The sequence below is a fragment of the Ambystoma mexicanum genome, chromosome 2q (assembly GCF_040938575.1).
Source record: "Ambystoma mexicanum isolate Mex_15411 chromosome 2q, UKY_AmexF1_1, whole genome shotgun sequence".
In the NCBI taxonomy this organism is placed as follows: Eukaryota; Metazoa; Chordata; class Amphibia; order Caudata; family Ambystomatidae; genus Ambystoma; species Ambystoma mexicanum.
Genome location: NC_090924.1, coordinates 153811567 through 153831103, shown reverse-complemented (window position 1 = coordinate 153831103; position 19537 = coordinate 153811567). Strand labels below are relative to the sequence as shown.

Genomic DNA, 19537 nt, shown 5'->3' with positions numbered 1-19537 from the left:
CAAAGTTCCTGCGGCAGACTTGTTCAATGCAAATCACACAATCGGGTACCCCAACTCAAGTCGCCCACACAGAATATTGAGGCATGGATTTCAAACTTTTCTGAAACAAAAATAATATTGCAGTCCAAAATTGTAATTATAATACAGCTTTTTTAAAAATAGAGTAACATAGCAAGTAAACAGAGTTCCATTTTTGACGGCCTCATTATAGTGTCCGGACTTAAAACAAGTTTGTTTGTTTATTAATTTATAATGCGCGCCAGAGGTAACCAGGCGCAACAGAAAGAATATGCAAAGCTTACAATGTTAGTCGTATATTGGGAGTTGTCTCAATGATTTTTGTGTCGGGGGACACACGTGCTGTGGGCATCAGACATTAGAACTAGACATCCATTTGCAACTATGGAAATTTTGAAATAAGGAGCCACATTCGAAAATGACATTTTTCTTTTTTCGTCGTCAGCACAAAATGTACAACATCTTGATGGTCTGCGAAGTGCACCGCTCTGCTATCAGAAAGGACCCCCGAGGACAGCATTTCTAGTCAGACAATCTATTCATGAAAATGTCTGCCTCATACACACGTGGGAAAGTGCTGTGTTTTCAACTCTGCGCTAACAGGCTTGTAGCAAGTGTTCTGCAATAAAACGGACCCATATCACGAGTCAAATTCCTATGCACCCCTTTTTTTTTTTTAAATGAAAATGCACTGTGCAGGACGCTCCCAACTCCATCGCTTTGAAAAAATATGAAACCCTTTTTAAAAAATAATAAAATCAGTTTATTTTGCTACTGAAAACACTCAGGCTGACAAGTGTGTAAGGCAAAGTTTGCAGATTCGTGGAAAAGACACAGAAAAAGCTACTTCTGGTTCCACTCCATGGCAGCGGTGCTTTTTGGCCACTGCGCCCATTTTCTTTGTCCACTTACTGATGCCACCGGCATCCACGGGCTACAGCAGTATAGACCAGGTTCTTCTCCTCACGGAGCTCCCCGCCTGGTCAATTGCCATCCCAGAGAGCAGCAGCCGTTAATTAACCGTCCGAATCTGTGTCATGCCGCCGCTTGGGCCCACGTGCGGAAGGGCTCGCCTTTCTTCTCGACATGGTGGGAGGCGAACGCCTTCTGTCTCTACTGTGGATCCCGCCATCGCGCTGGGTGGGAGGCCGCGCCAGTCGGCGACGGGGACTGCCCCCGTCGCTCGACGAATCGGTGTCATGCCGCCGCCTGCCAGGCGGTCGCTGGGCATCTTCATCACCTGATGAATGCCTGTCAGGCCGGCTGGCTCCATACTGCCGGGGTGATGATGGATGATTCCTCTGGTGTGAGGCCTTTTTTTTCCTACAGCACAGAAATCATAAAAAAATAAAAACAAAAAAGGACAAAGGGGAACAGGTCAAATTGACACATTAAACACCGGGGCTTCTGTACCCTGTGAATGAAAAAGAAGTTAGAACAAAAGGGCATGCAGTTCAAATGCGGAGTTTCGCCTGCTGTTCAAAAAACAGAAGCCATGGAGACAACAAAAGGAACAATAGCACACGCATTCCTGCACAATTATCCAGAGCCCACCACAGCACAATCCACTCACAAAACAAGAGCGACGCCTTTGGAGATAGGCTAACAATTATCAAAGTTTCGTGGTGTCGTAGCGTTCTTTGCCGAGGAACCACACGCACTGCAACTCAGCAGTACAACAGACAGGTCTCTCCCATACAAACGGGCGGTGTTGCACTGAACGAACATTAGTGCGCACCTCCAGTACACAAAGTTCAAGAAAAAGGGAGGGCAGGAAAATTGATCGGGCACGCCAAGGACTCTGCCCAACATCCATTTTGTTTTACATGGCGATTAATGGCAGTAGTTTGCCGGTTTCTTGGGGCTCCCAATTGTGACAAATACATCCTGAGAATCCTGTGAATAACTGTGCTATGAACAAACCGATGCACTATTCGTCGGGGGCATTTTTGAATTCTGTGCAAGTCTCTGTTTTCTGGGATGTCCATGGGTTCTCAGGCTAAAGCACTGTGGATACGTGCTGTGAAAAAACTATTTGAAGCTACGTTTCTGTTATCTTCCTACAGGGATTGGATTTTCAATCTGTAGTCATAAAGAGACATGGCTTTCCAAAAGGCAAGGCACGCAGTGGTGCTAGCGGTCATGCGTGGTACTCCAAATCCTAAAAGCCAGAGGACCGAATAGGGAAGGTGAATGCAACAATGCCCAGAAACCACAGTCATGTTGGCAATCATGCAGTACAAATGTTCTCCACAAGAGGCATAACAAATCTGGACAAGGGAGGCCAACCGTCCAGATGTTATGGACCGCACCCAGTGCCTGGCACACATCTAGCCAGGGAAAGAGACAATCCTGACTTTGCTTCTCTGCAGTAGGAACAGCTTCCCCAAACCTTTACAGCTTGGAATTCAAACTTGTGATATTTGGGGTCTTTGCAGCCGCTTATTAACACCTTGCTCAGTGTCAGTAGACCATTACAATGGGAGCAATAAGAGTTGAAGCAGTGAGTGGCCCATAGAGGTGTGAAGGATGGTAGAAATTAAGGCATGAGTTGATAGGGCATTGGTAACGCGCCTACACACGTGTTTCAAGGCGTAGCGAGGCAAGGAAGGGGGAACAGAGGGAGGACAGAGACAGCGATCTTACTAGGCCAAGTGATATTGATATGCGCAAGTGCAGGGGAGGGGAAAAGTGCACAGGGAAAGGGGGTGGGGGCAGTGCTGTACATGGGATCAAAACAATAAGTAGTGTGGCCTGACTTTCTTTATTTCAATAGACTGCTTGGGACATAAAGCCCATCCCCAAGCATTCAAAAAGCCCAGCTCGGAAGCAATCTGCAAATTGCTGTAGGAGAGGTGCGGGGGTTCACAGGTAATGGGACGGGTGTGTCAGTGGCTATAGACTGGGCATGTTCCTTAAGAGGTGTCACTTGTGGGTTATTGGAAGAGGAAGCTGCATAAACCTGCATGCTGAGTGGCAAAACGGCCCACCAATGGTGGTCATTTAAATGCATATTCTTTCACCGTCAGTCTTGCTAGAACTGTTGTGAAACACAGTGTGGTGGGGTGGAGTGGAGAAAAGGAAGGTCCCGTGTAGGGAGTTTAAATGCGGCAGGTTCATGGGGGTGGGAGAGGCGGCGAGTATGGGAGAGTGGAAGGAGCAGAAAATGGGGAGGGGCATCGTTTCAATACTTTTTGGGTTTTTTACACTTCGACCACTGGTGGCTGCTATTACCTAAAAGGTTTGGACACCTGCAAGAGGCGTGAATGAGACGTACCAAACCGCGCAGGCTACTTCTCATGCACTTCCACCTCTAAACGACCTGCAAAAACTGTTTTGTAAAGTTGGCGACTAGTCGAGTCTATGGCATTTCAGGGCGCTCGATCAATATGTAAGATTAATGACATTGAAGTTACGATAAGGCTGCGAGAACCCAACGGCAGGTAGGCTTGCGTATATTTAATAAATAATTGGTTCTTTCCGTACCCAGAACTCTCGGCCCGCTATTGGGACTAGCGAAAACCAGAGCAGGGGGAAAAGTGTTACACACACCCCCCCCCCCCCCCCGCCCACTCGATCGGAACTGGCGTCTCTGTCCTAGTCTACTAGCGCCCCCGCGTGGCTGTTTTCAAATGCAGGCAAACCGCATTTCTGTACATTCCGCATCGTCTCCCGATTGTGGAATTGCTTAGTGATCCGAAGGAGGTCATACATTCTATAAAAATAAAAATGTAAAATGGATTTTAAACACAACACATGTATCTACTCCCTGTAACCATGTCGCAAGCCTGAAAAGAATTTGAAGGCTGATCTGGGTCCCCAGCACTAGCCAGTCGTCCAAATCTCGCCAGAGTAACCCTTTCCTGTTCAGAACTAATGACTCACAGTCTGAAACAGGAACTTCATTTCCAATTCAGAATGAAGGGGACGTTTTCTATTTCAGCTTTTGGAATGATAGAACGCATGTCTGGGCTGTGGAACGTTGTTTGAAGGCAGGAGAGGTAAGTGGCGTTCATCACTTACATATCCTGCTCTCTAAATACACGTGATACAGCCGTATTCCTCTGAAAGTTGAAAGGCTGCAGTAACATTCATTGCTCGGATTACTGTTGTGGGCGTGGGAGCTAGCGGGGGCCACACGCTCGCATCCATGCAGGCATGCAATCAGGCACACACAGAGTATGCCGGAGACGTGCGTCTGCTCCGGTCCCCGGCGCGAACTGCCGGGTGACCGCCTTTATTAACCATTGCGCGAGCCTCGATGCTGCTGGCGCATGCGTATACAAGCGTATTCAATACGCAACATCCCTCCTTTTTCCCCAAAACGAATAAACATTAACAAACATTGGAATCAACAGGGTCCAGCTCAAATTCTCACCATCAGTGTGCCACTAGTTACGAGGCAGGGTCCATAATAAAGGTTTGGAACCTCTGCGGCGGCTTGCGCTCCGCCCGGCTTGGATACCTGCGTGCCCCAACGTCGGGGGCCTCCGGTGTCCCAGGAGTCTCTGGCGGTCCATCGCTTTCCAGCGGCACTCCGGCGTTCTGATCGGGGCTTTCTCTGACGGCGTCCTCATGGTTCGCTGTTCCTATGCGCTTGAAGAACGAGACATTTCTGGTGATTGTCCCTCGTGCATTGGCGGCAGTGACTATAGATCCTTTGACGTGTGTCACCCCCAATGGTTGTGTTTCATATGGCAGTGACAACTTCCCTTCTGGCCTCCTGTTGCGCACCAGCACGGTGTCACCTACGGCGATCTCTTTCTCTGGTAGTCCTCGCCGTACCGTCTCTCTCTCATTCTGAACGGCCCTCTGTTCGCACATGGCTGTTGTCGATCTCTCCTGGCTGTCTCCCTTCAGCTTCAGGTAGCAGTCCTCTTGGTATCCGTTTGAAAAGGGCTTCTGCAGGGACAACCCCAGTTGACTGATGTGGGGTCGTACGATACTCTGAGGAAGCCGACCAGGTTGCGCCGGAGGTCCTCTCCCCCATTCACCGATATGCGGAACACTTTGTTGAGCGTTCGCATGAAGCGCTCGACTTCGCCATTCGCTCTCGGCCACAGTGGGGTGACTGATGTTTTATTCCCCATTCTTCACAATATTGAGCAAACTGCTGACCTTGAAACGGTGACCCATTGTCTGAGCATATCTCCAAGGGGAAACCATGTGTGGCCAACATTTTGTACATTGCTAGGGTGGTGTGGTCGCTGGATGTGGATTCGACCAGCTCCACCTCCGGGTATCGTGATCACTGGTCGGTCACCGCCAGAAAGTATTGGCCTCGGCCCGTGGACCCGAAATCCGCATGTACTGTCCCCCATGGTCGGTCGCTCCTTTCCATGGCCTGAATGGGCGGCCCCTTCTCTACAGGGCTTGCGGCCTGGCACGGGATGCAGGCTCTCACGAATTTCTCAACCCTGCCTTCCAAATCGGGAAACCAGACCTTCAATCTGAGACGAGCCTTCATCTTGGCCATCCCCTGATGTCCTTTGTGGGCAAGCTGTAGAACCTTCTCAACCAGTGACCTTGGGATTACGATCTGGTGTCCTCTCAGCAGGATGCCGTCATCCGCCACCGATAGCTCATGGTGCGCCTTCCAGAGCGCTTGCAGATCTCTTTGCGCCTCCACATTCCTTCGGGACTTGTTGAGGAGGACCTCCCGGCATTCTCCAGTGTCTACCGCACTCTTTATCCTCAGGAACGCTTCATCAATGTTGGATTCATCCGCAATCTCCTGACGTGCAAGGGCGACAGGCAGTGCCGCCTCGATTACCAGGTGTATGGCTTCCACACAGCCCGCCACCTCCAGTGAGTCCCTGGGCCACCCAGTGCCCGGATGGTGGGATGGTGGGATAAATAGTCTGCCAGGTTGTGTGTTCCTGGTCGATACAGCAACTTGACCCCATATTTCATGAGTGCCAGCATCCATCTTGCTATGCGAGGAGGTGGTTTGGACGAGGCTCCTGACAAAATCGGGATGAGAGGCTTGTGATCAGTCACAACAACAACTGGCTTCCCTAAAATGTATATTCTGAAATGTTTGCACCCCCATAAAATGGCCAAGGCCTCTCGCTCAATCTGGGAGTAGCGCCTCTCCGTATCGGTCAGGGCTTTGCTGGCGTAGGCGATGGGACGCATGGTCCCCTGATGGTCTGCCTGCATGAGGACCGCTCCCAGTCCCACCGGGCTGGTGTCGACTACAATCTCGGATTCGCGGCCTGGGTGGAAATAGGCCATGGTTTCTTGCTCTGATAGGGCATTCTTGATGGCGCTGAACGCCCTTTGCTCTTTCTCTGTCCATGTCCACGCTACGTCATTTCTGGTGAGCACCCTCAGGGGTTCTCATAGAGAGGCTAAGTCTCGGATAAAACGGCCACAATGTTGACCATCCCCAGGACGCTTCTTATTTCCGCTGGGGACGCTGGTGGGGATGCTTCTCTGATCTCTTTCACCTTCTCCGGATCTGGGGAGATGCCCCCAGCGTGGAATATGAATCCAAAAAACTCCAGCCTGTCCTTCAAGAACTTGCACTTCTCTTTGTGTAGGGTCAAACCAACGCTGTACAGTCTCTCAAGGGTGTTCTCTAGGCGCTTCAGATGTTCAGCTTCCGACCTGGCGAAAACCAGAATGTCATCCGACATGTTGATGACCCCCTTAAGTCCTGACAGGGCCCCCCTGATGGCATTCTGGAAGACCTCCGCTGCGGACGAGATCCCGAAGCTGAGTCTTTTGTATTTGTATAACCCCTCGTGAGTCGTAAAGGTAGTAATATATCTAGACTCGGGGTGGAGTTCCAACTGGTGGTAACCTGATCTCAATTCTAGCTTCGAGAAAACTTTCGCCCCCTGGAGTTCCCCAACAATGTCATCAGGGTGGGCGTGAGGTGACGTTCTCTTTTGATTGCTACGTTGGGCAGCCTCATATCTACGCAGATGCGTATTGCCCCTGGCTGTTTGTGCTTTGGGGCCACCACAATTGGAGAGACCCAGGGGGTGGGCCCCTCTACCCTTTCAATAATGTCTCGGTCCACCAGTGACTGCAGCTCTTTTTCCACTTGTGCCCTTAGATGGAAAGAGATGCAGCGATGTTTAAACACTGTTGGTCTCACTGACCCATCGATGTGTAACCGTATGGGGTCGGCCTTTAGTTTTCCAATGCCTGTGAAGATCATCTCAAAGCGTTGTAACAGACGGTCCAGATCAGTGCGATATACCACAAAAGTGAAGTGCACAATGTCCAGCGCTTCCGATGCAGCACAGCTCAGGAGAGAGTGCAGGCTTACGTTGGTGACAAAAAACCTTGCATTTATTCTACTCTGCCCGTGAGAAACTGGGGCTACAAACACTCCTTGGATGGGAAGAGGTGTATCCCCTCCAAATGCGTAAATTCGCGCTGTGGATTCTGTCAGTCCTGGCGGACCTGGGAGCGCATTGTAATGTTCAGTTGCTAGTACGCAGACAGATGCCCCTGTAACGCTCACCTGATTCCCGTAGAGGCGCCGGTCTTGACTGGGCGTATGCCGTATCTTCAAAGGTGATGTGTAACACACGGCTGGCTCTTTGGGCTGGACCTCTGTGCACTGTATGTTTGACTCGAAGGGTAAGATGTCTGCAGATAGAAAATATGGGATTAATGAACTGGGTTATTGAATGTCTCTCTCTTCTTCCCTTTCTCTTCTCCTGTAGAACCCCGAAGGTTAACGCTCTCACCTTAGGTAAGTGAACGCTGTGCTCTCCATCTGCCTCGGGGCAGGGTGCTGTAACCAGTTTCTTCACTGGATAAGGGGAGCAGGCCTCTTGACTTCAGAGGACTGCTGTCCGTCGTTTACTGCACTAACGGTAAGTTTCGAGTAATTCTAATGTCTTTAGTAATGATGTCTCTTGTTTTGCAGGGTTCCGGCGATGGTGGATGACGGGCTGAAGTGAGTTGAAGATGGAGCCCGTGTGATGAATAGAAGCGCCTGGAAGCACGTAAGTAAGCGCTTGTTGCCTGCTTCACGATGCGCTCTAACTGTCTTTTTATTTTGCAGGTACAAGTTCGGAGCGGCTGCAGGGTGCCGGAATACCCACTGGGTTAGATGTGGAAAGGAGTAATGGCACGTGAGTATTAAAGTTCCCCAATGTCTTTAAACGCACCTTGTTTTGTCTTTCAGATGCGGGATGCAGCGCCGAAGGCCTCCTGAGCGCACGAAGAGTAGGTAAGCCTTTGTCTTTCAGAATGCAGCGCGAGGCGTTGGTGACAGCCGATGGCCCAGGTAAGTGAAGAGCTGTCACTGAAGACCGTAATGCTAACCTGTTCTTTCTTGTCTTTATAGGTGTTGCTGAAGACTGGATTCAGGATGGTAAGCCTTTTTCCTTAGGCCCAGGATCAGATGCAGAAGACACGATGAGCGTTCTGCTGCAGAGGATGCAGAATAACACAAAGCAAGATTCATCCATCGGGTGTGGTTTAAATAGCCTCCTGTAGTGCTTAGGTGTCTCCTTCCACAGCCACGCCTAGGTAAGAAAAGAGTTCCTGCTTTCCAGAAGAGTTCCAGTGTTCTGAACCTAGGGAGTGGCTCCTGCCCCACCCAACAGGAAAAGTAGTTCCAAACAGAAGAGGATCAGAGGCTCAACTGGCAGGCAAGTAAGCAGCATGGTCTGCTGCAGGTAAGTCCACCCAAGCATTATGAGCCCGGCGCTTCCAGCGCTGGGACTGGGCATATTTATGAGCCTGGTGCCACTGGCGCCAGGACTGGGTCCAAAAGGTCCCAATTGGGACTGGTTGGCACTCGGAACCTGGGTTATGAATCTGCTTCCAAGGGAGTTGGGAAAACCCTGACCTTTTGGAAGCAGAGATCATGACAGCCCCAGTGTCTATGAGGACCGGAGTGGGGACCTCACCAATATTGACAGTGCATGTGGGTTGTCGACTTTTCCCAGGGCCCTTGGCGATGCTCGAAATGAAGATCTCTTCATCTTCCTCTTCCTCTTCTGCGATGTTGAGATCTTGCATTCCTTGTGCGACAGAAAACACGCCCCTCACCCTCCTAGTTCCACTCCTGCCGCTTCTCTCTGGTCCTCTTGAAGCCGCTACTGGTGCCACCGCCCTGCACATCCTGGCATAGTGTCCCGATGTGCCACACCGACCACAGACTCTCGATTTTGCCGGGCATTCACCCGCATGCGGCAAATCATACGCGCAGTAGGGGCACGACGGAGCAGCACTTGGCGTTGTGGGGCCGTCTCCTCTTCTTGGTGCCCATCTCGCCCTTCCTGCGGCAGAGCGTCCCACTGCATATGCTTCTTCCTCCTTCCTGGAGTGTGTGGCTGCGTCCATCTTCGCCCCTCTTGCCTCTGCCAGTTCGTAAGCTCTCCCCGTGTCCAAAATCTGCTGCAGAGTCAGTCCAGGTTCCCTCAGGACTTGTCTCCTCAGTTTCCCTGAGCTGCAACCCTGCAGCTGCTGGTTGCAAACCATTTCTTCCTCGTTTACCCACCTACAGGAGCTCGCTAGGTGTCTCACCCGAGCACAAAACTGGTCCAATGATTCCTCATCCAATCGTTTTTCAGCGCACATGACAAACCTGTCAAAGTCAATATTTGCCATAGGAAGGAAGTGGTCACGGAGTGCTTGTTTGACTGCGTCATATGTGACTGCTGGGATGTTGAGTCATATATACGTTGGACCTCTGTCCCTGCAGAATAAACCATGATGGCTATCTTCGCATCCTCATCTGTTTCTCCCGAGGCCCTGAAAAACATTTCCAGTTTTTTGACCCACAGGAGCCACTTCGGTCCCAGCTTGAATGGGGGGCCTGTGGTATCAAATTCGGGCATGGGGGCTAGAGTACTGTGCATTCTGCGTGGTATTGGGGCAACAGCACACTCCTCCTCTTCTTCTTCACCCATGGCAATGAGTGGTACTCACAGTGAGCTGTGTTCAGCAGATGTTGAGGTGATCAGGGTGGATGTGTCCACTTGAAAGGGCCCCTCACTGTCCTCCCTCCTTTGTCTTCCTTTTCAGTGCCACAGCCCTTCAGCAGCTGGGCTGTGGAGATTCCAAAAATTGTTGCAGAGCAGTGCAGATGGCACACGAGCACCCTCACCGGCCGCAACCACTGCAAGCTGCGTATGAAAATGGAAAAAGAAAATGGCCGCGGACGTGAGTGAGGGTCCGTGTGCACACGGAGCGGCGTTCTGTTTCTCTGACGCCGTCGGAGCAGAGAACAGCTCCGTGTCCGCCCTCGTCGCCAGTGTTGTGGGCGTGGGGGCTAGCGGGGGCCACACGCTCGCATCCGTGCAGGCATGCAATCAGGCACACACAGAGAGTACGCCGGAGACGTGCGTCTGCTCCGGTCCCCGGCGTGAACTGCCAGGTGACCGCCTTTATTAACCATTGGGCATGCGCGAGCCTCAATGCTGCTCGGGCATGCGTATACAAGCGTATTCAATAGGCAACAATTACCTTACTGATCATCCTCATTAGTAGCCAGAGTCATCCTCACCCCAGTACTCTCTGGTGAAGACCACCTGTCTTCTGACTGAAACCATAACCAAACATTTTTGTCCATATCTCCTTCTCAGCTGGGGTATAAACCCGCTGACCGTACCCTGAATCTCATACCAAAGGATTTGGGACGATCTGCCCAGTAGGGCGAGAGAGGCTGGCGCAAGCACTGACAACAGAGTAGCACTAGGAGTGATGAAGAACGCTGTTAGTAATCTGAGCATTACCGCCATATTCCTCTTCGCGTGACCCAGTACTTACTTGTGAAGTATACCAAACACATTGGACTGAAAGAGAATATTTTCCCTGCTCAGAAAACTCCAGAAATCCAATGGACATACCCCTAAGGAACCCTCAAGGGAGGTAGGATAGCACCTGGAGATGGTGAACCTCAAAAACACTATAACCCGAGGAGGGGCCTAAAATAAGGGGCTCGAAGGTGAACATTATCCAGGCCACCCTCCAGGCCCATGCATTCAGAGCAGACAGACCCAAGCACCAACAAGATTGCCTTCCTACATTGCTTTAGGAATGCCAAAAGCCTTTGACACAGTGGGCCTTATGAGTTGGGCGGCAGCCCTTAAATGTGGCGGTAATGCTATTACCACCACATTTAAGGGTCCGCCCAATGACGTTCTGGCAGCATTTACCCCCAGCTCTAAGCTGGAGGTAAACGCACCAACTTCCCATTTTCGGGCGCAATTAGCGCGGCACTATTAGCACACGCTAATTGCACCGAAAATGCCACATTGGGTCCAATGGGCCCAATGGGGAAAACCCATTACCGCCCAACCCTTGATCCGGCGCTAATAGCGCCAGGCCAGGTGGCGGTAACGCTATTAGCCCAGGCAGTATCCCGGGTGGTAGTACCGCTGGGATATCGCAGAAATCGCAATGAGGCCCACAGTTTGCTAAATTGCCCAACACCGGGACAATCACCCGTAAATCCCATGGAGGGGAAACACAAGTGGGAAAGGACAGCACGGAGGGAAATGCACCCTGGGAAGCATCATCACAGAGCAGCCCTTTGTAGTAAAGACTCACCACAAAGAAGAACCAAGCAGCAGGAGAACCCATCAACTCAGCTGTGAAATTCCCATAAGACATATGGAAAAAGCCACTGGCCAGCAGCAGAACACTGAGATCGCCTCAGAATTGAAGTGCCCAAAGGTGCCACAAGACCAAAGAGGACTAGCATACCCCTACACCTAATAGGGATCAGCAAACCCTGCACCAATATTCCCATGCCTACCATAAATGCACAAAGCTCGCCCCCACCCTCTGTGTTCGGGCAGTCAGGCAAGGTCCCACAAGCATAAGGGGTTTATGTTGCATGCTCCATATTGATGACTGGGGGTGCAGCGAACTGAGATCAAAGTTGCAATTTCATATGTATCCAGTGTAGTTAATTATGGATGGGATATGTTACGTTAGTGTTACTTTGTGTTTTAAATTGATACATATTAGACTTGCATGTGTGCAGAAAGATCGAATGTTGAAACCGCCAAATGTAACATGAGCACGATTCACACAAAGGGTGCTCTGAAGTACGGGGAAACAGAGACCCGGAGTTTTTAAACACGAATGTGCAGAAGGGGGCATGTCCTGAAGAAATCACTGTAATAAAGAGATTGTATTATTAAATAGATGCGCACACTGAGAAATATGCAAAAGGGATTTATAAATCTGCATGCAGTGGGAATTTATGAACTTATTCAGACTTTGCAGCTAGCTGTTTGCGCAATGAATTACAGGTAACTGGGAAGTTCTCGTTTTGCAGGCTTGGGGATTAACAGAAAAATAAGGAGTAATCCAGCAGAGGGTCAGCCGTCGAACTGTTACGCTCACCTGATATCCACGGGGACGCCACTCAGCCCTGGCTGGAAGATTAGCACTCTCGAACCCTCTCCCTTGGTAATGTGTTGAATGTGGAGAGCGCCTTAATATTAGGTATGGTGTGCTCTCCACCCTGCGTCTCTGTGCAGGGGTGCGTTGGAGGTGTGGGTGTTCTGCGACCTAGTTGCTTCACTGGTGCGTTGCCCAGTGTTCGGGTCCAGGCCTGCTGTGACTCCGATTTGCTTGATGAGGTAGGTACTACTGTTGTACAGTCTTTTTGTTGTTATTAATGTCTCTAGTTTCTTTCCCTCAGATGAGTTCGAGAGTTTTGGCGTTGCCGTGCTGCATAGGATGAGAATCCCAGCAAGTTAAGTGAATGCGCGGTGCGCGGCGCCTTATTGCCTTTTCTTTTTGCTAAGCTGTGCCTGCGCCGCTTCCTTTGCAGGTCGTTATGATGTTCTGGGCCGCTGTGATGTTCCGAGATCAAGGAGAGACTGCACCTGGTAAGTGGGTTTCGTTGTCCTTGCGTGGTCGTGAACGAGTGCTCACTAACAATGGCTCTCTTGTCTCCTTCAGGTTGCTGCAGAGTTCTGAAGATGGATGCGGCGTCGTGATGAAGAATCCCGGGATCGAGTGTATTCAGGTGAGCAGCGGGTGGTAATTTGAAGATGGAAGATTCAAGACCAAAGCCAGGCTGCTACTTACAGGTAAGCAGTGAATAATGGTGTTGTTCCTCTTCCAGATACAGGATTCAGCAGGTGGCAGGATGCAAGAAACACTTGAGATCAGAACTGGATACGGTGAGCGTTACGCTGCTAACTGCAGAATAATGCGAAGCATGTGCTGCTGTTTGGGTGTGGCTTATATAGCCCAAGTAAAGTAGTTCCAGGGAAAGTAGTCCCAGGCCCGGCCACACCCAAAACACTAGACCGCATAGCTCAGTTCTGTTGAACTGAGCTATGCGAGTGCCTCCATGTTAACTGAAGTCCCAATCCAAATGTTGTCCTTCACATAACAGTATGAGCCTGGCGCCAAAGGCGCCAGGACTGGCTCCAAGAGAGTCCCTGATGGTGTTTTGTGGCCCTTGAGGCCACCATGGAAGTCTGTAACCTGACCCCAGCCGAAAGGCTGGTTTGGCCATGATAACCAGGGGCATGAACCATGACACGAACAGGACACAGGTTTATGGCTTAGTTTTGCAGGGAACAGATGTAATTGTTCCCAACGTATTGAAGTCTTGCCGGCCATTTGCTTGGGCCAGCAATAAAGACGTGGTGAAATGGCACCAGGGTCATGGTGTCCGGTACTCAATTGTTTTCTCAGGGTGGAACTAGAGGCCGTACGTGCTGAAGTGGTAGTCATATACATTAGAATGTCGATGAGGACAGTAAATCGGGGCGGATGAGATAGTCCTCACTAGTTCGAAGAGAACTTGTTTGCTCAGCTTTTCTGCAGATCGCTAAAAGTATCCATGCGGACCGTGTGCAATCACACTTAGGTTTAAAGAGCTTAGGCCAGTTGTTACTGGTAATAAATTATGTTTGTATGTGAATGTTGTCAACACAACACGGGCAAATCCTGAGAAAGCGTGTGCTATGGATATAATCTGAAGATGGTAGTAAAGATTGGAGATGACCAATGAAAAGGGAAGAAATTGAGAAAGATGGAACTTCTTTGTGTATGTCTTGTCCAATCATGTGTGGGTGGGTGGATTGTAATAAAGTATCTGGGAGTATTTTAACTGTTGCAAAATGATATATAATGTATCAACTGATGTGGTTAGTTGAGACTTGGGTTAGTTTGACTAAGCGGCATCATCTAACTGCTCCCCGGATGATTGTACAATAAACTTGCTTTACGTACTAAACATACACTCATTCCTCAGGTGATGGGCCCGTTTTGGGTTAAGGTAATTAGGGGTCCGCCCCCACATCCATTATGTGTACAGAAGTGAACAGTCAAAGGGACCAGGGCAGAGGGCACAGGAATGAAAAAGGCTTTGTGCCATATCTCGGAGTATCAATAGGTCCTCTCTGGTGTAGGGCATCTCTACTTCAGGCAAAGCCAACCTTGCAAACCCCATTCTTAGAAAGGTAACGAAGGAAATAAACTATTTCCAAGCCATGGAAGCACTAAGTGTCATCATTGCAAGGCCACATCTTTACTTTAACAGCAAGCTGCAAACTACAAGCAAGCAACTGAACTATTTCAAGCACTGCACTCCAACCCGGTAGTGGGAATGCACAGTGGTAGACTTCTGTTATGGTGATACAAGTGGGTGCCTTCAACTGAAGGAGCAACAAGCTCTAGAAAGAAAGATTGCCAGGACTTCGGGTGCAGGGCAAGCACAAGGGTTAGCTTCCCATGTAAGGGGATGCTAAACTGAAGAGGAGGCAAGTCTGAACCAGTCAAAGCAGAGGCGCAGAAATGGGTGCAGATGGGGCCAAGTCTCCTGAACATGTGGAACAGCTCTGCAGACCTATTATCCCCAAGAACGGTGCCCCCTTTTTCATCTAAAAGAGGATAAAACTAACAGAACCGAAACATCACCTCAGACTTTCAGACCCTCCCCACCCCCTAAGGAGCAGCTTCATGGCAACTAGCCTTAAGAGGTAGGAAGGACTTGATGAAAAAAAAGAGCTTGGGCCTATAACCAGGGCAGATCTGAACCAATAGAAGCAGGCAGAACGCTCTGAGTACTCACCAGTAACCGCACTACTCAGATCCTGCTCCTCCATATCACAGCATCATCTTGCAGCAATGTGTTCTGTGATGAGTCAGAGGAAGGACACAGACTCAGTTGATTCATTTCACAGGTTTCTTTATTAAAGAAAAGGGTAAAGGCCAATCTATGCCTATACTACAAGGCATCCCTACCTAACGAAACAAACTGAGGTGCTCATCAATCAGTGAAAGTCTCAAAAAGGAATGTGTCCGGCGTCCAAACTAACCTAATAACTAAGGACAGAAGAATGGCTCCCTTCTCCTGGCATATTTTCTTCTTGCGAACTACAGTTCAATAGGTTATCCTCAAATATTCTCTGGAGACTGCCTTTATCAATTCACACAGTTCATTCAGTACCTTCTTGGGTTTTCTCCCTTTTCTTTGGTTATAGATTACTGTTCTTTTCCTGTATTCCCTTATTACTTTCGTTATCAATAATACGGTTTTGCTTTTCCCCTGGTAGCCTGCATGTCTCCCATACTTTTCAATCTTTATATCAGGCCCTTGTGTAGCCTCCTGGAAAGCATGGGTGTTTACTTTACATGCAGATGACACCCAATTGGTGATGGAACCATCGGATGACTACTTTTTGGACTTCAACCATCTAATGTACATGTATGCTTCAATTGCATCACCAATTGGATGTGCCTTAATGGCAACCACACAGAGTTATTGACCTTTGGTTTGCCCCAAACTAAAGCTAAACTGGACCCCAAATGTTAATCTTTTTCACCTTGACAATTGTGATATCTGTTGTAAAAAGGGTCCAAATGCTTGGCATGTATCTGAATTCCAATCTGAGAAGAACTGCGGCTCTATTGCCCGGGCCATAATCTTGTCTAGACTATATTATTCTATCTCACTTTTGATTGGAGCTAATAAGAAATGCCTGTCTAAACTTCAAATTTCCAAGAACACCACAATTAGAATGGTCAACGGCAAATTGAAGGACCACATCTCTAAGAGTAGGTGAGAAATCCAAAGGCTTCCCATCACAGCTCGTATATCCTTCAAAGCGGCGATATTGGTACACAACTGTCTCTATGGCACCAACCCGGTTTACATTAAATCCATGATTCTTCCCTACGTCCCAATTAGATCTCAGCGCTCCTCCAAGTTGGGGCTAGTAAGATCTTTATGTTTCAATCAGACCAATTGCCTAGATAAATCCTTTCCAGTTGTGGCAGCTAAAATATGGAACTCCCTTCTTTCTAATCTGAGACTTGAGGAAAACCATCTCAGCTTTAGTTGTAAACTGAAAACATTTCTCTTTGAATAAATCCCTTCCTGCTCTTAATCCTGTTGGAGCTCTTGGTCTCTCGTCTGCTTTGTGTCTGTCTCACTTGTGTCTATGTTGGTGGGCCTTGATGCCTGAGGACTTCAGCGTTTTATAAATAAAGTTGTCAAATGTTGTCGAGTCTCTCCTTTGATACTTTCTGTGGTTCTTGGCCTCTCTTCTACATTCACTCTTTCCTGATTGATCCGAGTATGAATATTCCAATACGGATTCTCATTCCCTCATCTGGGTATTAACATATTTTCCTCTCTCTTACTGGGGCGAGTAGGAGTGTTCCAGTAATGATTCTCATTGACTTGTCTAGACTATTCCAGATACTTGTTCTAAAGATAAAACGTGGTGCACAGAGATTCAACAAGCATTATCAAACAAAGTAGCCATGCTACAAAAGAAAATAGCTATAAAGAAGGCCTCTCTCAATCAAGCCTCTCACCAATACTAACTCTTATCCCACGAATAACAACCTAGCTACTCAATTTAGGTTCACCACTGCCTCCACCCTGGAAGTAGAGAAAGTCATCCTCTCACTCAGGCCTTCTAACTGTCAAGGTGACCTTTTGATATAAGACTTTGCCAGAGAGCTCTCCCCTTTCGTATCTAAACTCATTAATGCTTCATTCAGAACAGGACTGCGAGACTTGTCCTTGGCCTCAAGCCCAGGGACCGTATCTCTCCAGGACTGAAATCTCTACACTGGCTCCCAGTGGCTGCGAGGATTAAGTTCAAAACCCTCTGCATTGTCCACAAGGCCTGCTGGGGCCTGGGGCCTGAATACCTTCAACTCTCTCTTCCTAAATATCTTCCTTCCCGAGCCCTTCACTCATCCGTCTCCAACTCCCTCAGGGTCAGCCGCTTCTCGAAGCAACGAGCAGGGGGTAGATCTCTCTCTGCGGCAGGGGCCTCCATCTGGAACAGCCTTCCTGCCTCCCTGAAACTTGAGGAGAACCATCTCCGGTTCCGGAAGCACCTCAAAACCTTCCTCTTTGCTTCTGCTTTTTCTCTCCCTCTCCCCTGATAAATTCTTCACTAAACTGCACTGAATCTGCAACTGGGCCACTCTCACCGACCTCGGTACTGGGCCCAGCCACTCTCCACTTGCACTGCCTCCCTGGAAACCCCTGCACTGCGGGACTGTCTCTGTATCCCTACAGCCCCCCCTCCCAGCACTTGTCTGCACTTACCTTGCACTTGCCACCAGCTGGCCCTATTTTATTTATTTTATACTACTTACCTTGTACTGCACTTCCCCCCTCCCTTCCCCTTACCCCTGCACTTGCGCAATCTAAATGACACCTGGCCTAGTAGGATCGTTGTCTGTCTTCCCCTTGTTCCCCCCTCCCTGCCTCGTCGCGCCTTGAAACACTTGTGTATGGGCGCGTTACAAATGCCATATCATCATATCATATGTGTCGGGCACTGTGCCGACCAACTTGAAACAATCTTGGGTATTACCCCTACTCAAAAAGCAATCCCTTGACCCTCTCATCCATACCAACTACCGTCCCATTACGACAGTCCCATTCCTGCTTAGAATCCTAGACAAGGTTGCCTATAACCAAATTCAAAAATTCCTGGAACATCATAAACTCTTAGGAGCATGTCAATCAGGTTTCCGTCCTACACAGCACCGAGACTGCCCTTATCGATTTGAAGGCTCAAATTGATGATCTTCGTGACAAAGGGCAAACAGCCGTCCTCCTACTATTGGATCTCTCGGCGGCATTCAACCTCGTTGAGCACAAGGTCCTCTGCACCCACCTTGACTCTGCTGCTCATTTCTCCAAAGACGCTATAAGGTGGATCGAATCTTTCCTCAGTCACAGGACCATGAGGGTGTTCTCATCTGCAGACCCAATCCCTTTCCTGTGCGGTGTCCCCCAGGGCTACTGCATTTCCCCCACTCTCTACAACATATTTACCAAGCCCCTTTTTGATGATCTGGACCTTCTTGTTATCACCTACACTAACTATGCAGATGATACTCAGATTCTCTTCCCACTTTCAGGGGACTACAACAAGGATTTGGCCTTGGTAAATAGGGTGTACCTCATCATCCAGGCATGGATGGTAACCCACGGACTATGCCTGAATGATGATAAAACTGAACTCATTATCCTCGGTACCCATCCTAACCATAAGAAACTAGGCCACGAGATCGACAGCAATTCTATCAAGGTAGCCAAGTAGGTGAAGACACTTGGTTTTTATCTGGATGCCACCCTCTCCTTCGATAAACAGGTGAAACCATTAGCACCAACTACAGCTTACACATGTAAGCTTATCAGAGCTGGTAAACACTTAATTTCTGAGGACAATTGCATCATCCTAGCGAGAGCCCTTATCTTACCTAGGCTCAATTACTGCAATGCCTTATACATAGGTGCCAACAAATCTATCCCCCCAGAGAATTCAAATCTTGCAAAATAATGCCCTGAGAGCAACTCCCAGGATACCCACAAGATCACACATCTAAGATAAGACGCAAAAACAACTGGTTGTCCACCCAAAGTAAAATCCTCCTAAAAGTCGCATCACTTACCTATACAGCTATGAACAACGCGGCACCCTCTTATCTCATGGATCCATTCCTAAAAAGAAGTGCCCCCAGACCCCTAAGAACTCCTAATATCAATAGCCTGAGCATCCCGAGATTCAAACCGACCAAGGCTGGGGGCGCCAGCTTCCCCGTCCAAGTTGCACAATTATGGAACTCACTGCCATACCCTCTACGTGTCGAGCAATCTTACCTTAAATTTAGAGCTAGCTATATCAATTTGCTGAAATCTGCTAGCCACTAACTGCTTACCAGCCCGCCCCTCTGTATTCCACCGGATTCACTCCCCTCTCATCTCATCTCAGTACACTTCCCTTCCTGCTCATTTATGCAACTGTTGTACATATATAACTGCCTGTAATTTTGTTATGTAACTGCCTGTATACTATATCTGTAAATATGTAATTGTTATCGCCTGTATATTATCACTTGCAACCATGTAAGCTTTGCATATTATTTACTGCTGCGCCCAGTTACCTTCAGGTTTGGCGTGCATTATAAATTAATAAAACTAACACACAAACTAGATATCAATGTAATAGATTCTTCTCCTTTACTGGGACGAGTATGAGCCTTCCAGTAATGATTCTTACTTGCTTCACTGGCTCTTAATATTAGCCTC

At 48.8% G+C, this 19537-nt stretch overlaps 1 protein-coding gene across 2 annotated transcripts in view; it reads right to left on the bottom strand.

The window, feature by feature from the left end:
* Nucleotides 1-757: 757 nt before the first annotated feature.
* C2QH1orf35 (chromosome 2q C1orf35 homolog) overlaps nt 758-19537 on the bottom strand; it is a 458870-nt gene continuing 440090 nt past the window's right edge. The window contains exon 9 of one of the 2 annotated variants that reach the window (XM_069647075.1): nt 758-1341. In XM_069647075.1, the coding sequence (XP_069503176.1) occupies nt 1035-1341 (307 nt within the window). In that variant the 3' untranslated portion in view covers nt 758-1034. The remainder of the gene's footprint in view (nt 1342-19537) is intronic. The other variant, XM_069647076.1, reaches the window with a different exon arrangement.